This window comes from Anomaloglossus baeobatrachus, chromosome 7 (assembly GCF_048569485.1).
Source record: "Anomaloglossus baeobatrachus isolate aAnoBae1 chromosome 7, aAnoBae1.hap1, whole genome shotgun sequence".
Taxonomy (NCBI): domain Eukaryota; kingdom Metazoa; phylum Chordata; class Amphibia; order Anura; family Aromobatidae; genus Anomaloglossus; species Anomaloglossus baeobatrachus.
The window spans coordinates 296,050,710-296,071,917 of NC_134359.1; the positions used below are offsets into that span (position 1 = coordinate 296,050,710).

At 51.6% G+C, this 21,208-nt stretch overlaps 1 protein-coding gene across 1 annotated transcript in view; it reads left to right on the plus strand.

The window, feature by feature from the left end:
* The window catches only part of LOC142246472 (uncharacterized), a 41,094-nt gene that overhangs the window by 8,056 nt on the left and 11,830 nt on the right, over positions 1–21,208 (plus strand). The window contains exon 3 of the mRNA XM_075319531.1: positions 16,732–16,852. Coding sequence (XP_075175646.1) covers positions 16,732–16,852 — 121 coding nt within the window. The remainder of the gene's footprint in view (positions 1–16,731; positions 16,853–21,208) is intronic.

Consider the following 21,208-nt stretch of genomic DNA (forward strand, 5'->3'; position numbering starts at 1 on the left):
AAAATGTCCCTGTGCTGAGATAATCTTATATATGTGCCCTGCTATGTGCTGTGTAATAGCCGTGTCTGACCATACAGGACATGGTCTGATCATACCACAGATCATGGGCTGAGGGGGACGCAAAAGAAAATTTACAGGTAGCACAGCGCGTGATCACAGCTGAATCTTTTTTTTTTTTTAACAATAAGTTTTTATTGATTTTCAAATTATTGATACAGGAAATGAAAAACATTAAAGAATGGTGATTGATTGATTCATGTATAGCTTGGAGTAAGTTATAAACATTTGATATAACATAAAATTCAACTGAAGCCGTTTTGGCCATCTAATCCATCCCATTATAAACCATTTCTTATAAAGCTGATAATTATAGTCTGGTAATAGGATGGCACTACCAAAATTATTTTTCTGGTCTTATATATAATCAAGTAAATTTCCAATCGTAAACCCCAAACTTGGGGGACTCTCTACATTCAACCAGAAGAGAGAGAACTACTAAAGTAGAGCAAGAAATATAGCAAGCTAGAAAGTAAGAGAAGAATTAAGGCAGAAAGAGTTTAAGACATCGCACATTATTTCAAGATGTGGTGGTATAGTGAAGAAGACAAGAACGCCTCCCATTGAAACCAGGTCTTGGCTACTGTATCCCTTTCCTGTTGGGACCCCGCCACCAGTAATTCCATGCGGTGTGTCATGCCCACTTCCTCAAACCATTCCTCCAACGACGGGGGATCTATGGATCTCCAATGTCTGGGGATCACGGTTTTTGCTGCCTGCAGTAAATGTCTAAGCAGTGATTTTTTATATTTAGATTTGGATATGGGGAACATATAGAGCAAAATTGCTTCCGGGGACGGAGGAACTGAAATTCCCGTCACTTCCAGCACTATCCTGAGGACTCCGTTCCAAAAAGCGTTCAGGGTTGGGCATGACCACCATATGTGTACCATCGTTCCCGCCTCTGTCCCACATCGCCAACACGTATCCGGCACCCCTGGAAACCATTTGTTCACTGTTACTGGAACCCTGTACCATCTCGATACTATTTTATAACTCGTTTCTTGTGATTTAGATGCTATGACTGATTTATGAGAGAGGGAGAAACACTTGTCCCATTGGGTTTTCGTGAAGGTTGTATTCAGTTCAGACTCCCATGCTTTACAATAAGAGGGTAGGGAGAGGAGATCTTTTTCCGAGAGCAGTCTGTAGATAACCGAGGTCGTATGTGGGATGACAGGTTTTGTGAGACAAAGCGTTTCAAAAGTAGATAATGGGCGTATCAATGTTTCTTTTTCAGGGATAGATGTAAAAAAGTGCTGGAGCTGGGTATATTCATATACTTGTCGTGGCGTTGGGGGGGTTTCTCCCAGGATCGTGTTAAGAGACAGTAATATCCCGTTTGGGGCCACCTGGTAAAAACGCAGAGGGCGGGATTTGGGGTGGCCTAGGAATATTGGGGCGACACAGCCTGGTTCGAACATGGGGTTGCCTGAAATAGGAAACAGTGGACCATTCCTGTCCACCAATCCTTTTTTCATCGAGGGGAAGTTCAGAGTCTTAAGCGTGTTGGCTGTTGTATAAGATATTTCTAGGTTGTTTAGCAATGAGGGAGACCGAATCCAGGGCAGGGTTCCCACCGGGATCCGGCATCTATCCGTTGCCATATGGACCTGTGGCGCCCCTGACCTGGTCAGGCACCACAGAGTATTGCACCCATGCGGGAGCAATGCTTCCAGGTAATCTCCAAAGGCCAGGATGAGGTGCACACACAAACATATAGTGATCAGGCCTCCCACATCACCAGAGGGGACCCTTGAGTAGCCAGAAGGAGTTAACTTTCAATTCCCAGCTAGGGGTGTGTTCAGGGGCTGGTTGCTAGGAAGCAGGGCAGAGAGAGAGAGGAAGAGGGGAGTCGAGAGGAAGAAGTTGAAGTGTATGGAGGGGGGAGCAGAGAAGCTCCCGTGCAGACAGGTCCTGAGGAGTGCTGTAGCTGAAAGCGGAGGAGAACGGAGTACTGTGGGTCGGCCTGAAGAGCATCCAGAGAAAGAGGGGTGGCTGAGTACGGAGATCCCGGTATCCGAGCACCCAAGGGGAACTAGATCCCCAGTACAGGCAGCAAACCAGTCAGAGCTGCTCAATCTACAGGTGGGGATACTCCATGCCCTCACCACTACTACGCAGCGCTCGGGCCAAGCAGCAATCAGCAGGCCCATAAGGGGATAGGGCCAGAAGCCATCCCACCAAGGCCACGCTGCCGGTAGACGAGCCAGAGAGAGGGGAGCAGGGTGGTAACAGCTTCCCTGGAGGGGTCCTACCACGCTTCAAGCAAAGGACCCTCCCAAAACAGAAGGGGTGCAAGGAAGGCGAGTGGACAGCTACCCTCAGAACGGCCTCCTGGAATTCCTGGTTCCACCTGGTTATCACAGTGTCGCCCGGGCATCTCACCGTGACCTTCCAACAGTGAGTAAACACATTGAAAGACTTTTAGACTGTGTTTGAGTTCTTCTGCGACTTGTGGTACTACAAACCCACACCGGGCCCTGGGGCTTGCCTCACTCTCAGGAGGCTACTACATCCGACTGCACCCACCATCAGCCCCAGGCGTCCCCTAACCTGCAGTGGCGGTCCCCACTGACCGCAATACTGAGAGTGGCGTCACGATCAAAACCGAAGATTCCCTACCTGTGACCAGACTGTTCCATCCACGTGGAGTCCCTGAAGGTACTGCACCGACACATACTAGCGGGGCTTCACAACTTCTGGCGTCACGAACAGGATTAGGACTAGACCTGTTCAGACAGGTGACCGTGTGCCTCAGAGGTCCGACCGCAAAAATTGAACCGCCGCCATATTGCCATCTTCAAAAGCGCGCGCTGCAGCCCGCGCGAGGGAGAAGAGCACCGCCCACGAAGAGGTGTGGCCGCCCCAGAATCCCCACAATTCAGAGAGCGTACTGACCCCGGAAGTGGAGAGGGAGCGCACAGATTTTTTGAAGAAAAATGGACGCTGCAGGAGGTAATGCCCCTGGTCAGGGCGACGCAGCCCAAGCGATGCCAGCCCCCGTCGCGCTGGACGCAGCAGCGCCTGGTGCCGGTGCCGCGGTCGCAGCTGCGCCGGCCGAAGTCGCCCCCATAATGCCAGTGTCCTTGTTGTATGCCCCAGGGGCGCAATGGCTGCCCCAATACGCCGGTAAAATAGACACGCTGACCGGGTTTAAGAAGAAGATCAACACCCTGCTAGACATGCACGCGATGACTGGTAAGCAGAGGGCCGCTGTGGTGCTGGGACAATTGACTGAAGCAGCAGAATTGGAAGCTGAGTCCTGGACCAATGATGACCGGAGCTCTGTTGAGACCATCTTTGCCAAACTAGCAGCTGCTTTTGAACACCGCACAGAGGGAGAGCTGAGGACGGACTTCTATAACTGCCGTCAGAAGCCCCAAGATAGTATAAGAGACTATGCCCTCAGGCTGCAGGCTGCACTACGGGCTCTCAAGCTGGTGGACCCTGTCAGTGATCAGGAAGGAAACCGGATGATGAAGGAACAATTCTTGCGGGGCCTGCGCTCTCCTGAGGATGGGAAGCAGATGAAGCTGTGGTCCCTGGAACACCCTGACGTGGACTTTGCCATTCTGAAAGACAGGGCAGTGAAAGCACTCCAACCTCCTGTGGACACAGACCCCGTCGCACCAGCATGGCCTGCCAGTTCCACGGCTGCAGGAGCGGAATCCTCCTCGCAGGCCCTGATAACTGCAAAAGGACTCAACACGTCAGCAGAGACCATAAATACACTATCCTCCCAGGTGCAACAGCTCACTAAGGACGTCGCACAAATCCTGAAAGCAATGCAGTTGCCCTCAGAGACCAAAGTCCCTCATCGGATCCTGCTAGCTGACAACCCAGAGGACGTCCCTTGGATGCGGAGGAGAAGAGGTCCTGCAACCCGAGGCAGGAGCAGTGATCGCTATGACTCATCGGGACAACCCATCTGTCGTCGTTGCCAGGAGGCAGGACACTATGCAAGGGCCTGTCCTTTAAACGAGCCAAACCTGGGGCCGGGGGCCAGTCCTCAGGATTAAGAAGATCAGGCCCAAGTCGCTGCTGTGATCAGTACGTGGGTGGACGTCCTGTCCTGTCCATCGTCCTGGACGGGATCCCTACCCCGGCGTTATTGGACACCGGCTCTCAGGTCACCACGATCCCGTATGTCCTTTATCGGAGGTTTTGGTCGGACGACGATCTCCGACCACCGGACCCCTCCCTCACCATCTATGCTGCCAACGGACAACCTATAGACCAGATCGGGGTCAAAGAGGTAACCATAAAGGTGGGAAGGCAGGAAATGAAGGGACAAGGACTGATTGTTGTGGACACTGATATTAGAGAAAGGAACCCGCAAATGATTTTAGGCACTAATGTCATAGAAAATTGCCTAGGGGAAGTGTTGTTGTTGCTTCACCAGATTGTTGAAGGTGCTGAGGGCAGGTCGCAAAGAGCCTTGCAAAAGGAGATCCGAATCATTCTGAGGAAGCAACAGGTAAAACAGACTGGCGGTGAGATTGGTAGTGTACGGGTGATGGATGCTAACCCCATTGTGATACCCCCACGGAGTGAAATGATGATGTGGTGTAGAGCAGCGGTAGGTCTCAGAGGACAAGATTACCAGGCTGTACTAGAGCCCACTCATTCAGACCACTGGCCCACGATTCTGGTAGCCAGGGGGGTAGTTGATGTACACAAGGGACGAGTGCCTGTACGAGTGTTGAACTGTGGGGAGGAGGAAGCCAGACTACCAAGGTACGCTACCATAGCCAAACTGTTTACATGCTCAGATGACGCCATAACACCTGTAGGTCCCCTGACACAAGCTGACTCAACAGAGGACGAGACCTCCCAAAAGCAGTTAGAGGATTGGTGTCAGAAACTACACGTGGGGACTGACTCTACACCCGACTACCAGAAACATGGGGTTTACAGGGTCGTGCAGGAATATGAGCAGGTCTTTAGTAAGAACCCACTAGACTTCGGTAGGATCAAAGGGGTGCAACATCACATACCCACAGGCAGTCACCCTCCCATTAAGGAAAGACATAGGCCTATTCCACCAGCCCATTACCAGCGCACAAAGGACATGCTGAAGGACATGAAGGAGGCAGGCGTCATAAGGGACAGTTGTAGCCCCTGGGCGGCTCCCCTGGTCCTGGTAAGAAAGAAGGATGGCACGATGAGGATGTGTGTGGATTACAGACGGATAAATCAGATAACACACAAGGATGCCTACCCTTTGCCAAGGATAGAGGAATCCCTCGCTGCCTTGAAAGCCTCTAACTACTTTTCTACCCTAGATCTTACTAGTGGCTACTGGCAAGTATCTGTAGCAGAAGAAGATCGGGAGAAGACGGCCTTCACCACCCCAATGGGCCTCTGTGAGTTCAACAGCATGCCATTTGGACTCTGCAATGCCCCCGGGACCTTCCAGAGGCTTATGGAATGCTGCCTAGGGCACCTCAACTTTGAAACCGTCCTGCTCTACCTGGATGATGTCATCGTGTACTCCAAGACCTACGAGGACCACCTGAAACACCTGGCTGAAGTCTTTGAAGCACTATCCCGATATGGAATGAAGCTGAAACCATCCAAGTGCCATTTACTGAAGCCAAAGGTCCAGTACCTAGGTCACGTGGTCAGTGCAGAAGGAGTAGCACCGGACCCAGAGAAGGTCACAGTCATCCAGGAATGGCCCACACCTACTACCGTCCGGGAGGTACGTCAGTTCCTTGGCTTGGTAGGCTACTACAGAAGGTTCATCAAGGGCTACACGAAAATGGCAGCGCCTTTGCAAGAGCTCCTGGTAGGCCACCCAAAGAAGAAAGGAAAGATCACCGGCCCGCCATTTCACTGGGGAGAAGCAGAAGAACACTCCTTCAGACAAATGAAAGGGGCCTTGACGGGTGAAGAGATCCTAGCCTATCCTGACTACGGTCTGCCATTCGTACTGTACACAGATGCCAGTAATGTGGGACTAGGAGCAGTGCTTTCACAGGTGCAGGGAGGCAAAGAGCGTGTGATTGCTTACGCCAGCAGGAAGCTCAGGCCTACTGAAAGAAACCCAGAGAATTATAGCTCATTCAAGCTAGAGTTCCTGGCCATGGTATGGGCTATCACAGAGCGGTTCAAGCACTACCTGGCAGCCACCAAATTCACTGTCTTCACGGACAACAACCCCCTGACCCACTTGGATACTGCTAAATTGGGTGCCATGGAGCAGCGTTGGGTAGCCCGACTGGCGAATTATGACTTTACTGTCAAGTATCGAGCTGGCCGCAAGAACGGCAACGCAGATGCTCTGTCCAGGATGCCTCACCTAGCAGACGAGGGTGAAGATGAAGATGATCTTGAAGAGATTGAGCTGCCAGCGTTCCATCGCCATGGAGCAAAACAGTGTCGGCAGTCGCGTGCCCACCGCCAAGAGGTGACCCTGAACCCACTACCTCACTACAACTGGAAGGAGACCCAGGAAAATGATCCAGCGGTAGGCTTGGTAAAGAAACTGATCAGCCAGCCGGGCGCCAGCCTTGACAAAGGAGCCCCACCTGAGGCACAGTACCTATGGAAGGAGAGGGGTCGATTATTCATCTATCAAGACAAACTTTACAGGAGCATCATTGACCCGAGGACGCATGAGAAGGTGTGGCAAGTGATTGTACCACAGAAGGATACGAGGATGGTGCTAGAAGCCTATCACAATGGTGCAGGCCACTTTGGTTGGAAGAAACTGGAGGCCCTACTTAAAGTAAGATTCTACTGGGTGGGCATGAGATCTGCCCTAGAGAAGTGGTGTCGAAACTGCGGGCCCTGCAATCTTAGAAGGAAAGACCAGCACCGCCAGAGAGCACCACTCCAGCCAATCCAAACTAAACGGCCCTTGGAGATCGTGGCCCTGGACCATGTAAAGTTGGCACCCAGCAGACAAGGCTACAACTACGCTCTCACTATGGTTGACCACTACTCCAGATTCCTGGTGGTAGTACCAGTCAAGGACTTGACAGGTCAAACTGCAGCCAAAGCTTTCCAGACACACTTCTGTCGACCACATGGCTATCCAGATCAAGTGCTCACTGACCAAGGACCAGCCTTTGAAGCTGAAGTGTTTAAGGAGTTTTGTAACCTATACGGCTGCCAGAAGATCCGTACTACGCCTTACCATCCTCAGACCAATGGCATGTGTGAGAAGATGAACCACATCATTCTCGACCTTCTGAAGACGCTCCCACTAGAAGAACGAAGTCAGTGGCCGGAAAAGCTGCCCGATCTAGTGGACATGTATAACAACATCCCTGTGAGTTCCACGAACTGCACACCGGCATACCTGATGAGGGCCAGACCAGGGAGATTGCCAGTAGATCTGGAAATGGGAGTTGAGACCCCTGAAGACCATCTACAAGGTGCTGATTGGGATTCCAACCGCCAAGCCCAATACAAGAAAGTACAAGAGTGTGTGGAGCGAAGCCTGACTCAGCAGCGTGAGAAACAAGAAAAGGCCTACAATCGAAAAGCACCTGCTGTTCCTTTGATGCCAGGAGACATAGTTCTCAAAGGAAAGAGAAGGCGTCATAAACTTGACAATCATTGGGAAGAAGAACCCTACACCGTATTACCATCAACGCTTAGCAATGAAAAGACATGCCTTATCAGCAAAGATGGAGGAAAAACAACAGCTGTCGTTTCTAGAGATCGCCTAAAGAAATGTCCTGAACAACTAAGAATCCCTGAAGAAATTCCCAACCCTTTGCCAGTTCAAGAACCAAAAGAAAGGATGATCCATACTGCGCTTGGAGATTTTCCAGCAAGTTGGCCTCAATACAATGGAGCCGTTGTTATTCCAGTCATTACATTCACTCAATCTAGAGAAGTAAGAGACCCAGAGGAGCCTATTCAGAACCTAGAAGTGCCAAATGTAGCTGAAGCAGAAAACCACGCATTGGTATCAATACCCAGTACACCCATTATTCACATTGAGACACATACATCGGGTGGGAGGACACAACCTCAGACAGATGACAGTATAGTACTGCGTAGATCAACCCGCAGCAACTTTGGTCAGCTCCCATTACGCTATAGATAAAGTACAGTTTAGTTGAAAGTGACGGTATGAAGTGTAATGTTTAACCTGTTTACAGTTAGGTAACGTTTAAGCGAAATGTGCCCACAAGGACTATTGTGAGACCTCCTTAAAATGTTAGACCACTGGTTATGAACTGGCTTTAACCACAAACTTTTGCATTGTACAAAGTTGCCTTCTTGGTATCAACCACAGAGTCTGCCTGTTGAGGGGCATGGCTCTGCACCAACAAGGGGGCACACCTGTTTATGGGGCCTGCCCTCCAACACTCGGAAGCGGGTACACCTGTTTATGGGGCCTACCTTACACCACTCTCCTCAGGAGAGGAAGATTGGAGGAAAGGTCTGGGGAATGTGATGGCCCAGACCTGGTTACCAAAAGGACCGGTGACCTACCTCCTGGAGGTTTTTGGGTGGGTTTCGGACATGTGGGTGGTTGGTGGTGGAATGGTACCTGGCATGTTTAAATGTAAATAATTGCCCCTGTGTGGGAAAAGTTTGTATTTACCTTTTTCTTTCTCTTGTCTTTGCAGCCCGAGGACGTGCTGATGATAACTAAGGGGGAATGTGGCGCCCCTGACCTGGTCAGGCACCACAGAGTATTGCACCCATGCGGGAGCAATGCTTCCAGGTAATCTCCAAAGGCCAGGATGAGGTGCACACACAAACATATAGTGACCAGGCTTCCCACATCACCAGAGGGGACCCTTGAGTAGCCAGAAGGAGTTAACTTTCAATTCCCAGCTAGGGGTGTGTTCAGGGGCTGGTTGCTAGGAAGCAGGGCAGAGAGAGAGAGAGGAAGAGGGGAGTCGAGAGGAAGAAGTTGAAGTGTATGGAGGGGGGAGCAGAGAAGCTCCCGTGCAGACAGGTCCTGAGGAGTGCTGTAGCTGAAAGCGGAGGAGAACGGAGTACTGTGGGTCGGCCTGAAGAGCATCCAGAGAAAGAGGGGTGGCTGAGTACGGAGATCCCGGTATCCGAGCACCCAAGGGGAACTAGATCCCCAGTACAGGCAGCAAACCAGTCAGAGCTGCTCAATCTACAGGTGGGGATACTCCATGCCCTCACCACTACTACGCAGCGCTCGGGCCAAGCAGCAATCAGCAGGCCCATAAGGGGATAGGGCCAGAAGCCATCCCACCAAGGCCACGCTGCCGGTAGACGAGCCAGAGAGAGGGGAGCAGGGTGGTAACAGCTTCCCTGGAGGGGTCCTACCACGCTTCAAGCAAAGGACCCTCCCAAAACAGAAGGGGTGCAAGGAAGGCGAGTGGACAGCTACCCTCAGAACGGCCTCCTGGAATTCCTGGTTCCACCTGGTTATCACAGTGTCGCCCGGGCATCTCACCGTGACCTTCCAACAGTGAGTAAACACATTGAAAGACTTTTAGACTGTGTTTGAGTTCTTCTGCGACTTGTGGTACTACAAACCCACACCGGGCCCTGGGGCTTGCCTCACTCTCAGGAGGCTACTACATCCGACTGCACCCACCATCAGCCCCAGGCGTCCCCTAACCTGCAGTGGCGGTCCCCACTGACCGCAATACTGAGAGTGGCGTCACGATCAAAACCGAAGATTCCCTACCTGTGACCAGACTGTTCCATCCACGTGGAGTCCCTGAAGGTACTGCACCGACACATACTAGCGGGGCTTCACAGACCCACATTTTCGTCGAATAATTGTGGATTAGGTCCAAGACTCGAGCATGAGCTGCTGCTTGATAATAACGACGACAATCCGGTAAGCCCGTCCCCCCCGCATCTTTGGGTCGAGTTAATGTTTCCAAACGGAGTCTCGGGTGTTTTGACGCCCATACGAAGTTCCTAAATTGTCGCCGAATTCCATCCCAAAACGATGCTGGGATGTAGGTGGGGATTGTGTGAAGTAAGTACAATAGTCTGGGCAGAATGGTCATCTTTAATATGTTAATGCGACCGAACCATGAGAAACTCGTACGCTCCCATGTGGCCAAATTAGTGTCCAATCTGGAGAGAAAAGGCTGAAAGTTCAGATGGAACAATCTGGAGAGATCCGAAGGTAGCCGAATGCCCAAGTAGGTTATTACATTGTCCGTGGGCCACTTAAATGGATAATGCGACCTCAGAACCCGAACCGTCTCGTTGGAGAGAGACACATTCAAGGCCTCGGACTTATCCATATTGATCTTAAAATTGGACCATCTACCGAATCCCTCCAGGAGATCCACCAAGTTAGGTAGGGAGGACGTTGGGTTGGTTATATAGATTAAGAGATTGTCGGCGAATGCGGAGCATTTATATTCTTTACCGGCTATTTTGATTCCACGAATTTCAGGGTTGTTACGGATGGCCGCCAAAAGGTGTTCCATAATTAATATATAAAGAAGGGGGGATAGGGGGCATCCCTGTCGGGTACCATTATGGATGGTAAAGGGGGTTGAAATTGAACCATTGATTTTTAAATTAGCTGTTGGAGAATTATATAGTGAGAGAATTTTAGCGCGAAAAGAGGGACCGAGGCCAATATGTGTAAGAGTTTGTGAGAGGGAAGGCCATGAGATTCTATCAAACGCCTTCTCGGCATCAAGGGATAGAACCATCAACGGTATTTTATGGGTCTTTGCGTAGTGTATAATATCAATAGTTTTTAGGGTGTTGTCCCTTGCTTCTCTTCCTGGGACAAAACCCACCTGATCCAGATGGATCAGCGAGGGGAGCAGTGAATTTAGCCTATTAGCTATTAATTTAGCAAAAATTTTTAAGTCAATATTTAAAAGGGCAATAGGACGGTAACTTTTACAGATGTGCGGATCTTTTCCTGGTTTAGGAATTACCGTTACATAGCAGCCAAGGATTGACCCGGGAATGGACAGGACTCAGAGATAGAGTTGAATGCGACCAACATCAATGGAGACAATAGGTCTGCAAATGTTTTATAGAATTTCCCTGTAAATCCATCCGGTCCCGGGCTTTTATTGCTCGGTAGGTTTTTTATTACCTCTGCTAATTCTGAGTGGTCAAAAGGGTTTTCTAGGTCCGCTAACGCTTCTGGACTCGGGATAGTGAAGGGGGATGTGATTGAGTGAGAGGGGTTCACCGGCTTGGGGAGGTTGTATAAATTTGAATAATATGTACGAAAAGTGTCTGATATCTCCGCTGTAGTATGGACCATGGTATCAGTAGGCCCCTTGACACAGGGAATAAAGTTTTGGGTGCATTGCGAGCGTAAAGCTCTAGCAAGCATCCTCCCAGGTTTATTGCCGAATTCATAGAAGCGGCTACGTCCGATTTGGAGGTATCGCTTATAAGAATCGTCTAATAATTTTTTGACTTCCTGTCTTGCTTTGAGGAGATTTCTTAATGTTTCTGTCGAGAGCGCATTTTTATGGGCTAATTCAAGTTTGGCAACGGTTTGTAGGGCGGAGCTCAAGGCTTGGGCTTTTGCTTTTTTCAGGCGCGAGCCGTGTTTGATGAAGACCCCTCTTAGCACACATTTGAGTGCCTCCCATTTGAAAATAGGGGCAGTTGTGTCGGAGAAGTGGTCTGTGATAAAGTGTTTTATGGTATCCTGTATGTCTGACCGACACACAGGGTCAGTAATCAGGTTTTCATTTAAGCGCCAAGGGCGTACCGTTTTAGAGTGGGAGGGGATCGCCAGGGAGCAGTAGATTGGTGCGTGGTCCGACCATAGAATGTTACCGATTACCGTGGAGGATACCCATGGGAGGGCTGAGTGTTGGACCAGGATATAATCAATCCTGCTATAGGAGTCATGTGGAGTAGAATAAAAAGTATAATCCCTGACCGCCGGGTGTTGTAGTCTCCAGGCGTCACACAGCTGTAGCCTGAGAAGGGCTTTCTTGATGTATTTAATGGTTCTATATGAAAGGTGCGATTTTTTCTTTGAATTGTCTAGTACTGGGTCTAGTGTGAGGTTGAGATCGGCGCATAAAATTACCGTCCCCTGTATCAAGGGGGAGGAGACATCTACCAAATTTGATATGAAGTTGGCTTGATCCTGATTAGGGGCGTATACATTTAGCAAGGTTAACGTTTGGCCTTCGATTTTTAACGTGAGAATAATGTATCTGGCCTCTCTGTCTACCGTGCAGCTGATCAGTTGGTGGGGGAGGGATCTGTGGATGGCAATGGCAACTCCCTTAGATTTATTGAGGGGATTATTGGCAAAATGCCAAGTGGTATAGTGTTTGTGTTTAATATTCGGTGTGTGGTTTACTTTGAAGTGTGTTTCTTGGAAACATATTATCTGTACCTTTTGTCGGTGAAAATGTTGTAGGATTTGCGCTCTTTTTTCCGGTGTATTCAGACCTTTGGCGTTGAAGGAGGCAATTCGAACTTCTGTCATTCCGGCCGAACAGTTTAGTGATTCTGATGAACGTAGGGTTACGTGCGATGTCGTAAGGGAAGTAAAGGCAGAGAGATTAGGGCGTATAGTAGATACAAAGAGACAGAGTTTCAGATAACAACAAGAAACAGAGGTATAGCCTCTGAGTAGAAAAACTAAAAAGGTACTAACGTAGAACAGGAGCTTGTGCAACCTTGAAAGGCGGGACAGAGGCTCACACCCTATGTGGGGCGAAGTCTAGTCTGGCAAGTGACAAGGTAGCACAGGAGCCTGCAACACACTGTAATTAGTATAACATTATAACCTGATATAACTGAATATCCACCGGCTAAGTGGTATGGCATTTAGACTCTGGGTAAGAGGAGAATTATATCTCAGGTCCTGTAAAAGGTAACCGTTAAACTTGAAGAGAGTTATGCATTATATATCGGTCTCCTTGTTACTAAGTACTATAAGGTATCCCGTAAGTCCGAAGAAGGAACAATCTACACAGCAAGTATTGTCGAGATTGCAGGTTTCAGGTTCATTTCCTTCTTTCATCTTCCTTTTACACCTCTTGGCCTTTCCTGACAGTTGGTCACATGAGTTTTATGAACAGTTCTAAAGTGGTGCTATTGTCTCCCGTCAAGGTAAAAGCGTTAGGTTGTGATGTGTCGACCCGCTATCGGTTCTCTTTTATCACTTCCCTTTGATCTGTCTCTGTGGGGAAGGCCCAAAGGAGGACGACCCCATGATTTTGGGGGTCTCCCAGGAAGACTCAAGCCGTTCTCCGTGAGAGCCACCCAGTCAGGCAATGTGATAGTAGGTAAGCCCAGTCCGGATAGGAATTCTCGCAGGTCTCCTGGTGTGCGTAGCATAAAGGTCTGGGGGCCCTTTCGCACCGACAGGGAGAAGGGAAACCCCCATCTGAAGGGAATCTCCTTCTCCTATAAGAGGGTGAGTAATGGTTTGATAGCAGCTCTCTGGGCCAATGTATAGCGGGATAAGTCCGGCATGATTCGGATAGGCTTGCCTTGATAAGAGAGTGTTCGTTTCTGGCGTGCTGCTTGTAGGATTAATTCTTTTAGCTGGAAAAAGTGGATCCGGCATATTATGTCTCTTGGTTGTGGGTTTTTTGGGTCTGGAGGCCTGAGGGCTCTATGGGCCCTGTCTAGCTCAATGAAAGTGCCTGGAGGGCGCCGTAGTAGGCCGTTGAAAATGGAAGTTAGTGTGGCCGGGATATCTGCGGTAGAGATGGATTCTGGCAGGCCCCTAATCCTTAAATTGTTCCTCCTATTCCTGTTTTCGAGGTCGTCTAGGGTTGATTGGAGGTTTTGTATTTGAGAAGAATGACGGTTAACGGTTTCCGTCAGTGTTTGTAAGGTACTTGTCATGGAGTCACGAGATTGGTTGAGTGAGTCAACTTTTGTTGAGAGATCCGATAACTCAGAGCGAAATATGGCAAAATCTTGTTTGCATTGAGAGACAATCTGAGTCGTTAGATTAGTTATGTCCTGTTTAGTGGATAGCGAATTTAATAGTATGCGAAGATCTGCCAGGGTTACCGGTCTGTTTTCCTCTGATGTTGTGAGTTTAGGCATCATTGTGTTCACAGGGGATCTCCGATCATCACTGGTGGGAGATGAGGATGGGCTCATCAGGCCCGCCGCGGCCTCACTGTGTTCTGGACATGTGGTTGTCATCCGTTTCTCCTGTCTAGGTGGTGATGGCCTCGTCTCCATCTCTATCTCATCAGTATCCCTGGGGGAGACCGAGGGCCAGGAGGATCCCGTTGACCACCGAGCCGGAGATGTAGTGGTGTGTAAAGCAGGGGGGTCGGTCCACCTTTCCTGCAATATGGGTTCTTGTGAGGTTAACCCTGGGGCCTCAGCTGCCGATCTGGGGTGATATATATGTTTTTCAGGTGCCTCTGTGGGTGGGCGCAAGGAACAGGAAGGCAGCGACCCCCCCTCAGCCGTCTCCCCCTCCTGCAATTCCACCCCACGGTAGCAGGACTTGGCAGGGGATCCTATGTTTTTATAGGTACTTCCAGTACCCTGCGGCTCCCTGCACACCTGTCTCTCCCTTGGTGACTGTGGTGGAGAGACCTGTGTTTGCCTGTGGGCCTCTGTTATGTGGGTCGGGGTAGCGCAGCCTTTCCCTCCCTCCCTGCGCCTCACCTCATCCCGCGCCTCCGCATCCTGCCGGTCCTCCATGCTGCCCCTTCTCCGTGCGAGGTCCGGCTGCTGCTGTACCTTGGTCGGCGGTTGGGGCTTTCCTCCAGGCTCTCCCCCGTGCGCTCCGACCTGTGCATGAACAGGCACCTCCATGTAAGCGGCCGCTCCGTCACGTGGGGGAACGCCATCCTGGGTTGCTGCCCCTCTTCCTTCCTCCAACCGCGTGGGTGACCGTTGGAGGGCCCCTCCGTCACTACCAGTCAGTGGTGGCGGGGATGCGGTCTGCTTCAGGGGAGTCTGGTGGATGGCCGCGCTGACCTCCAGCTCCTCCATGTGCCTGCCGCGTGGTGAGTCTCCTCCATGCTTCTCCGACGGGAGATTATGGAGCTCACGGCGGGGAGGATTGGGGCGGGTAAGCAGGGTAACGATGTCCCCCTTGATGGCAGGGGGCTGTGAGGAAGCCCTGGACCTGGTTTTGCGGGTCGATTTACCCATAATGAAGGTGGATGCCGGTGGATTTGTTAGGGTGAAGCAGGAGCTCCAGGAAAAGCAGCCTCACACTTCCATAGCTAGCCACGCCCCCCCACAGCTGAATCTTTTTGTGAGGTAAAACATTTCCCTGCCTGTTTTTAAAAAATGTTTTACCACAAAGAAAGAATAATTTGTGATCCTGTGATGTAATGTATACTCTTTTACATCCTCCCCCGCCCAGGAGATGTGGCATTAACAGACAATGTCCCTTTACGGGCCACAAAAGAGTTAACAATACTACCCACTAGGCCGCAAGTCCCAAATAGTGAGCTGCTCTGAACCCTCGGTACCCTGACTGCCTTCGTTCTCTGAAACGCTGCCTCAGTCCCTCCTTAGTGCCGTACATTTATGCAGGAGGTGACGGCTCATAAACGGTATTTGCTGTGGTCTGGTCGTCTATACCCCTCTTGGCTCTGGCTATATCAGGTTAGATATTCTCTAGTATCTGGCCTCAGATCTCCTCTGGGATATGGTCTTGGGTCTTCTCATGGAACTGACCTTGGGTCTTCTCTTTGGACTGGTTGTCGATCTTCTCTCAGAACGGGTCTCGGGTCTTCTCTTGGATCTGGTCTCAGATCTTCTCTGGTATCTGGTCTTGGATCTTCACTGGTTTCTGGTCTCGGATCCTCTCTGGTATCTGGTCTCAGATCTTCTCTGGGATCTAGTCTCAGATCTTCTCTGGTATCTGGTCTCGGTTCTTCACTGAGATCTGGTTTCGCATCTTCTCTGGGATCTGGTCTCAGATCTTCTCTGGGATCTGGTCTCGGGTCTTCTCACGGAACTGATCTCGGGTCTTCTCTGGGATCTGGTCGTGGATTTTCTTTTGTAACTGGTCTTGGGTCTTCTTTGGGATCTGGTCTCCGATCTTCTCTGGGATCTGGTCTCGGGTTTTCTCTGGGATCTAATTTTGGATCTTCTCTGGGATCTGATCTCGGATCTTCTTTGGGATCTGATCTCGGATCTTCTCTGGGATCTGATCTCAGATCTTCTCTGGGATCTGATCTCGAGTTTTCTCTGGGATCTGATCTCGGGTTTTCTCTGGGATCTGATCTTGGATCTTCTCTGGGATCTGGTCTCAGATCTTCTCTTGGATCTGGTTTTGGTTCTTCTCTGTGATCTGCGGTTGTAAATCACACCGTTGCTCACACTACCGTCCTGCTATAGACCCAGGTGCCAGCTCCTCCCCTTCTCGGAACTTCCGAGTCTTTTATATTTAGCAACTGTCACCTGACCCTTCGTCTCTTCCAATCTCTCCCCCGAGAAAACATGTTCTTACCTCATAAGTTCTTGCTTGTCCTCTCACTACCATTTCTGACCAGCAGATGGCGATGTTTTCGCTTGCAGACACTATGTCCATCTACAGCAGCTTGTTGAGGCTTTAATTTCTTTACTGTGTAAACTAAAAATACATTGGAAATATAAAAGTTAAAAATCACATAAATGTGGCAATCTCCTGCTGGCTTTGGAGCCTAAAATAGTATAAGTTGGAGCTTAATGTTTAGAGATTTGTGCAAACCACAAGTCACTGAGCAGCACAGGCAGATCCCAGCACCTCCTTCAATTTCACCTCTGTCTTTTACACAGGTCAAATGCGCAGTAATAATATGGTGAAGTGGGACCGAAGCTTCCGAGAAAAATTAGACCTGATTCACCGACAATACAGTGATCGCCCCAAGGAGATAACTGTCCCAGTGTTTGTATACAGGTAATTGTCTCAATTATTTTTTTTGTTTCTTTACTTTGATCACATTTGTATAATCAGTGATCACTTTAAAGGGAATCTTTATATTACTCACCTAGGAGGCGGTCAGGTCCAATGGGTGTCGCTGTTCTCGGTCCGGTGCCTCCTCTCTGTGACAATCATCGTCCTCATTCCCAGCCCCATGTGGATGATTCGTCCTACATCATCCACACAGAGTCCAACATTGTGCTCCTGTACATGCGCACTTTGATCTGCCCAGCTGAGGGCAGAGCAAAGTAGTGTAATTGCCAGCCGCAACGAAAGGTCAAAGACCGACCGCGCATGCGCACTACATCTGCCCCCAACTGGGAAACTAGCGGGTATTTTTGCTGTGTTTTCTTGTTGTTTTCCAATATCCAAGCCTGTGTGCTTTGTTTCCACTTTGGTCCTGTGAATTTCAGGGCCCCACACTGTCAATATTTTTAGACCCTCTTGAGACTCCGGCCAAGCTCCACCTCCAGCCCTGAAACTTTTCACAGTCTCACCACCCTGACTCTTGGAAAAACTCCACTTCTGCAAAACGTCCTCACCAATCACATATTACCCGCTGTTCGGCTCAGCTATACAGGGAGAGAATTGAAGAGAAGAAGTGTGAAGTAGAGCCACCCTGACCTGGACAATGTCGGCTCCAGGGCATCGTGAGACAGACTGTAGCCAGTTTCGGGCTTTTTGAGGCCGGTGTGAGGTGGGGACATACAAGGAAGTGTCCCGGAGAGTTTTGCATCTGGAGAATTGTTTTTTCTCGTGAAGGACAAAGAACTGTGCCTTGTAAATAGTAAAGTACCAGGTTCTGTTATGACTAGACATGAGCGAACCGGTCACGGTTCAGCTCAAGCTTGGTTCGCCGAACAGAGGTCGCGTTCGAGTTCGGTTCGGCGAGCCGTTCGACGAACCTCTCGAACCCCATAGGAAATAATGGGAGGCAATCACAAACACATAAAAACACCTAGAAAACACCCTCAAAGGTGTCCAAAAGGTGACAAACAACTCACAACACAAATACATGGGAAAGTGACAAGAACAAATACTCATGCGAAAACAAAACAGCGTTACGAGGAAAACGAGGACGAGACACAGATATAGGCATGGCTTGCCCTTCTAAAATCATGTATAACACCGCAAGGTGACTCCAAGCGGAGATCACTTTTTCCAAAAATTGGGCCCCACACACACCCCTTCAGTGGCAGCACTTGTGCCCCAGTTGTACACTTCACAGCTAGATTTGCATCCAGCACATTCCACATCCACAAGCATTTACTCTCCCCAGGATGACACAGGGGTAGTAAATTCCTTGTGGATCCATGACTTGTTCATTTTGATGAACGTTAGTCTGTCCACATTGTCACTGGACAGACGCGTGCGCTTATGTGTCGCCCTGGGCAAGCCAGGGGACACAGATAACAACACCATTACACCCCACACTCCAGGTAGGCACACCTGCTAACCAGAAATCCTTGTTGCCTTCCTCCAGGAGTCTGTGATGCACACCAGGGGGTGGGCCAGGCGGTTGGCTCCGCCCACCAAGGAGCTCAGGACTCTGGAGGCAGGAAGTAAACCAGGCAGTTAGCCCCGGGCAGGGGAAGAGTGAAGTCCAGTGAAGGGCTAGAGGAAACAACCAGGAGTGAAAGTGAAGGAAAGGAAAGTGGAAAAGGAGGAAAGCAAGAAGTGGTGACAGAGCAGAGAGAAGGAGAAGCCTGAGAGCCCAGCTGTGTGTAGGGCTAGAACAGCAAGGTCAGCGACGGCGGTGACTGTCCGGAGTGGGACAGTTCGGAAGTTCCTGGAAGGACCCCGTTGGCTGTGTGCCCGGTGGTCTGGAGCAGTGTTCCGAAGGACAGTCAGCACCAGGGCAGGGGCCTCTCGGACCCCGGCAAGGCTAGGAGTCGCCCAATTTGCCGAATCCGTCAGTGACGGGGACGCAGATCCCCCAACAACCAAAGTCCCGATTGACGGCAACAGCCCGACCATTAACGGGGAGACACCGCCACCGCCAAGGCACCAGTTTCCCCAGGGCCAGCGCCTGCGGGCAAAGTGTAGAGCTCCTCCGGCCCAGATTGCAGTCGGGGAGCGGGTAACCGGAGGGAATCCACCGGTACCACCAGACCACACAGGTGCAAGGAAGAGAGAAGTCACCGTCACCTACCGGGAGGGCAGGTGCAGCCGTCTGTGGGACCGTCCTACTAGCCGTTGGTTTACCGTACAAACTGTGTCCGTGTCAGGCTGAGTGAGTACCATAGTGCCGCAAGGCACAGCGCTGCCCCCGCGTCCCTGCGCCCTTCAGGCCCTACACCTTGCATCTCTTCACCGGGCCCCGGGATCACCAACCCCTACCCACGGAGGGGCAACACCACACCTGGCTGCTCCCATCACCATCCCCGGGACCCCCACACTGAGCAGCGGTGGTGCCATCACCACAACCGTGGGTGGCGTCACGAACTATAATCCCAACAAACACCCCCTTTTCACTCACGGGCGAGGAGTGTCGCTCGAGACACCCCGGGATCCGGCCCGCAGCTCAAGCCACCAGGAGCAACTGCCGGACCCGAGCAGAAGGGGTGAGCGCGGTGTGCTGACACCCTCCTCCCCGCCCGCGACAACTTGGCGTCACGAACAGGATCTTACCGCTCTGCCGTCAGGTAGAGGTGCGCCTTGTGACCGCCGGAGATATCCGGCAGAAAAATTTCAGAAGCCGCCATCTTTGGCGCGAAAAGTTCCCGCTCGAGCGTCTTCTCGAGCAGTAGAAGCGCGAAGGCCAAAACCCCGCCCCGAGAGAGGAGGGGCCGGAAAGAGCTAAGGGGGACGCGATGGCGGCAGGCGGCATGTAGTCGCCGCTATAAAAGCAAGGACGCCAGGACCTTGCCAGAATACCGTTCCTGGAATCAAACAGTGGAGATACCATGTGGATGCCGTCCCGAAACACCGTGGCCCCCGCACCGGGAACCGCAGCGTGGGTGGAGATCCGGACCGCGCAGCTCCACCTAAGGCTGCAGGTCAAGATGCAGCTCCTCATGGAGGAGTGGGAGACCGACATGGCGGACGTTGTGGCAGCCGCGCGGAGACGCGAGGCGGAAGCGGAGGAAGGGAGGGTGAGTGACCCACGCCCCTATGTCCCGGAGGGACCGGTCGCTGCGGCTGAGGGACCCGGTCCAAGCCCTCTCCCCCCGTTGCCTCCTTCGCCACCCGTCCCGGAGGCCGTGACCCCGCCACTAGGCCCGCTACCACCGCAACCGGTAGCGATACCCAGCCCGTCCGCCCCAGCGGACCGACCTGTAGCCGGAGCCCGAAGCCAGCCGGAGGCATTGCCATGGAAGGCCCCGAAGAGTGTGCCAGAGACAGTCCCCGAGCAGTTCCCCGAGCCGGAGCCGATGACCCGCTCCGAGCCGAAGGCCCAACTGCGGAAAGCCCCTGTGCCCATCCCCCACACCTCGGCTGAGGTGGCGCCGGGTTGTTGCTGCAAGGCAGCGCCCAAGGCCATGACACCGCGGGATACGCCGCCCACCTTTCTGACAGTGGGTAACGTACTGGATGTCCCGCGGGGCTCAACCCGTGCGCCGGAGCCATACTGGGACAGGGAGCCGACCAAGCTGGGCCTGGAAATCGCGGAGAGGGAGCGAAGAAAAGCCGAGCTGGTAGCCCGAGCCATCCGGGAAAAGGAGAACCTGCGGCAAGCGACCTTCCGTGTCCGGGGCCCGTTCTACGAGGGGCAGGTGCGGCGCTTCGATATCCGCCGGGGCTACGGGTTCATATACGAACCGGGCCTGGAGGCCGAGGTGTTTGTAGCCCGGCGGGATGTGCATGCCCATCTGCCCGAGGAGCATCCTGGCCGCAACCTAATACCAGGGGACATGGTGCGTTACACTCGGCACTGCGGAGAGAGGGGGTGGTTTGCCCTGGACGTAAAGCTGAAGGGCAGCCCGGAGAGCAAGGTGAGCTCTGCACCCCCTCCCTCGGAGGAAGCAGCAGCAGGACCGGAGTAGGGCAGCGGATGCCCGTTGCACCGTCCCCCGTTGGGACCACCACTGAGTTATTTGTTTGAAAGTTTTTGAAAATTCTGCAATGATGAAAGATGATTACCCGAGTTTGTTACCTGATTTGCTGCAGTGATTTGCCACCGGCAGGAGCCGGCACCGTTGTCCCCGTGGGGACCGTTTAAAATGCATGGGAACTATCCATGGACAAGCCCGTGAACTCTGCAGGGCAACCACAAACGTTAGTGGCTTGTAAATATGTTGGGTACCGTTACCGGTTCCGCAGGCCGCCTCCGGAGAGGCAGGTTGGAGGGAGGGCCCTGAGCAGAGCAGGCCAGGGCCCAGCCACCAAAGG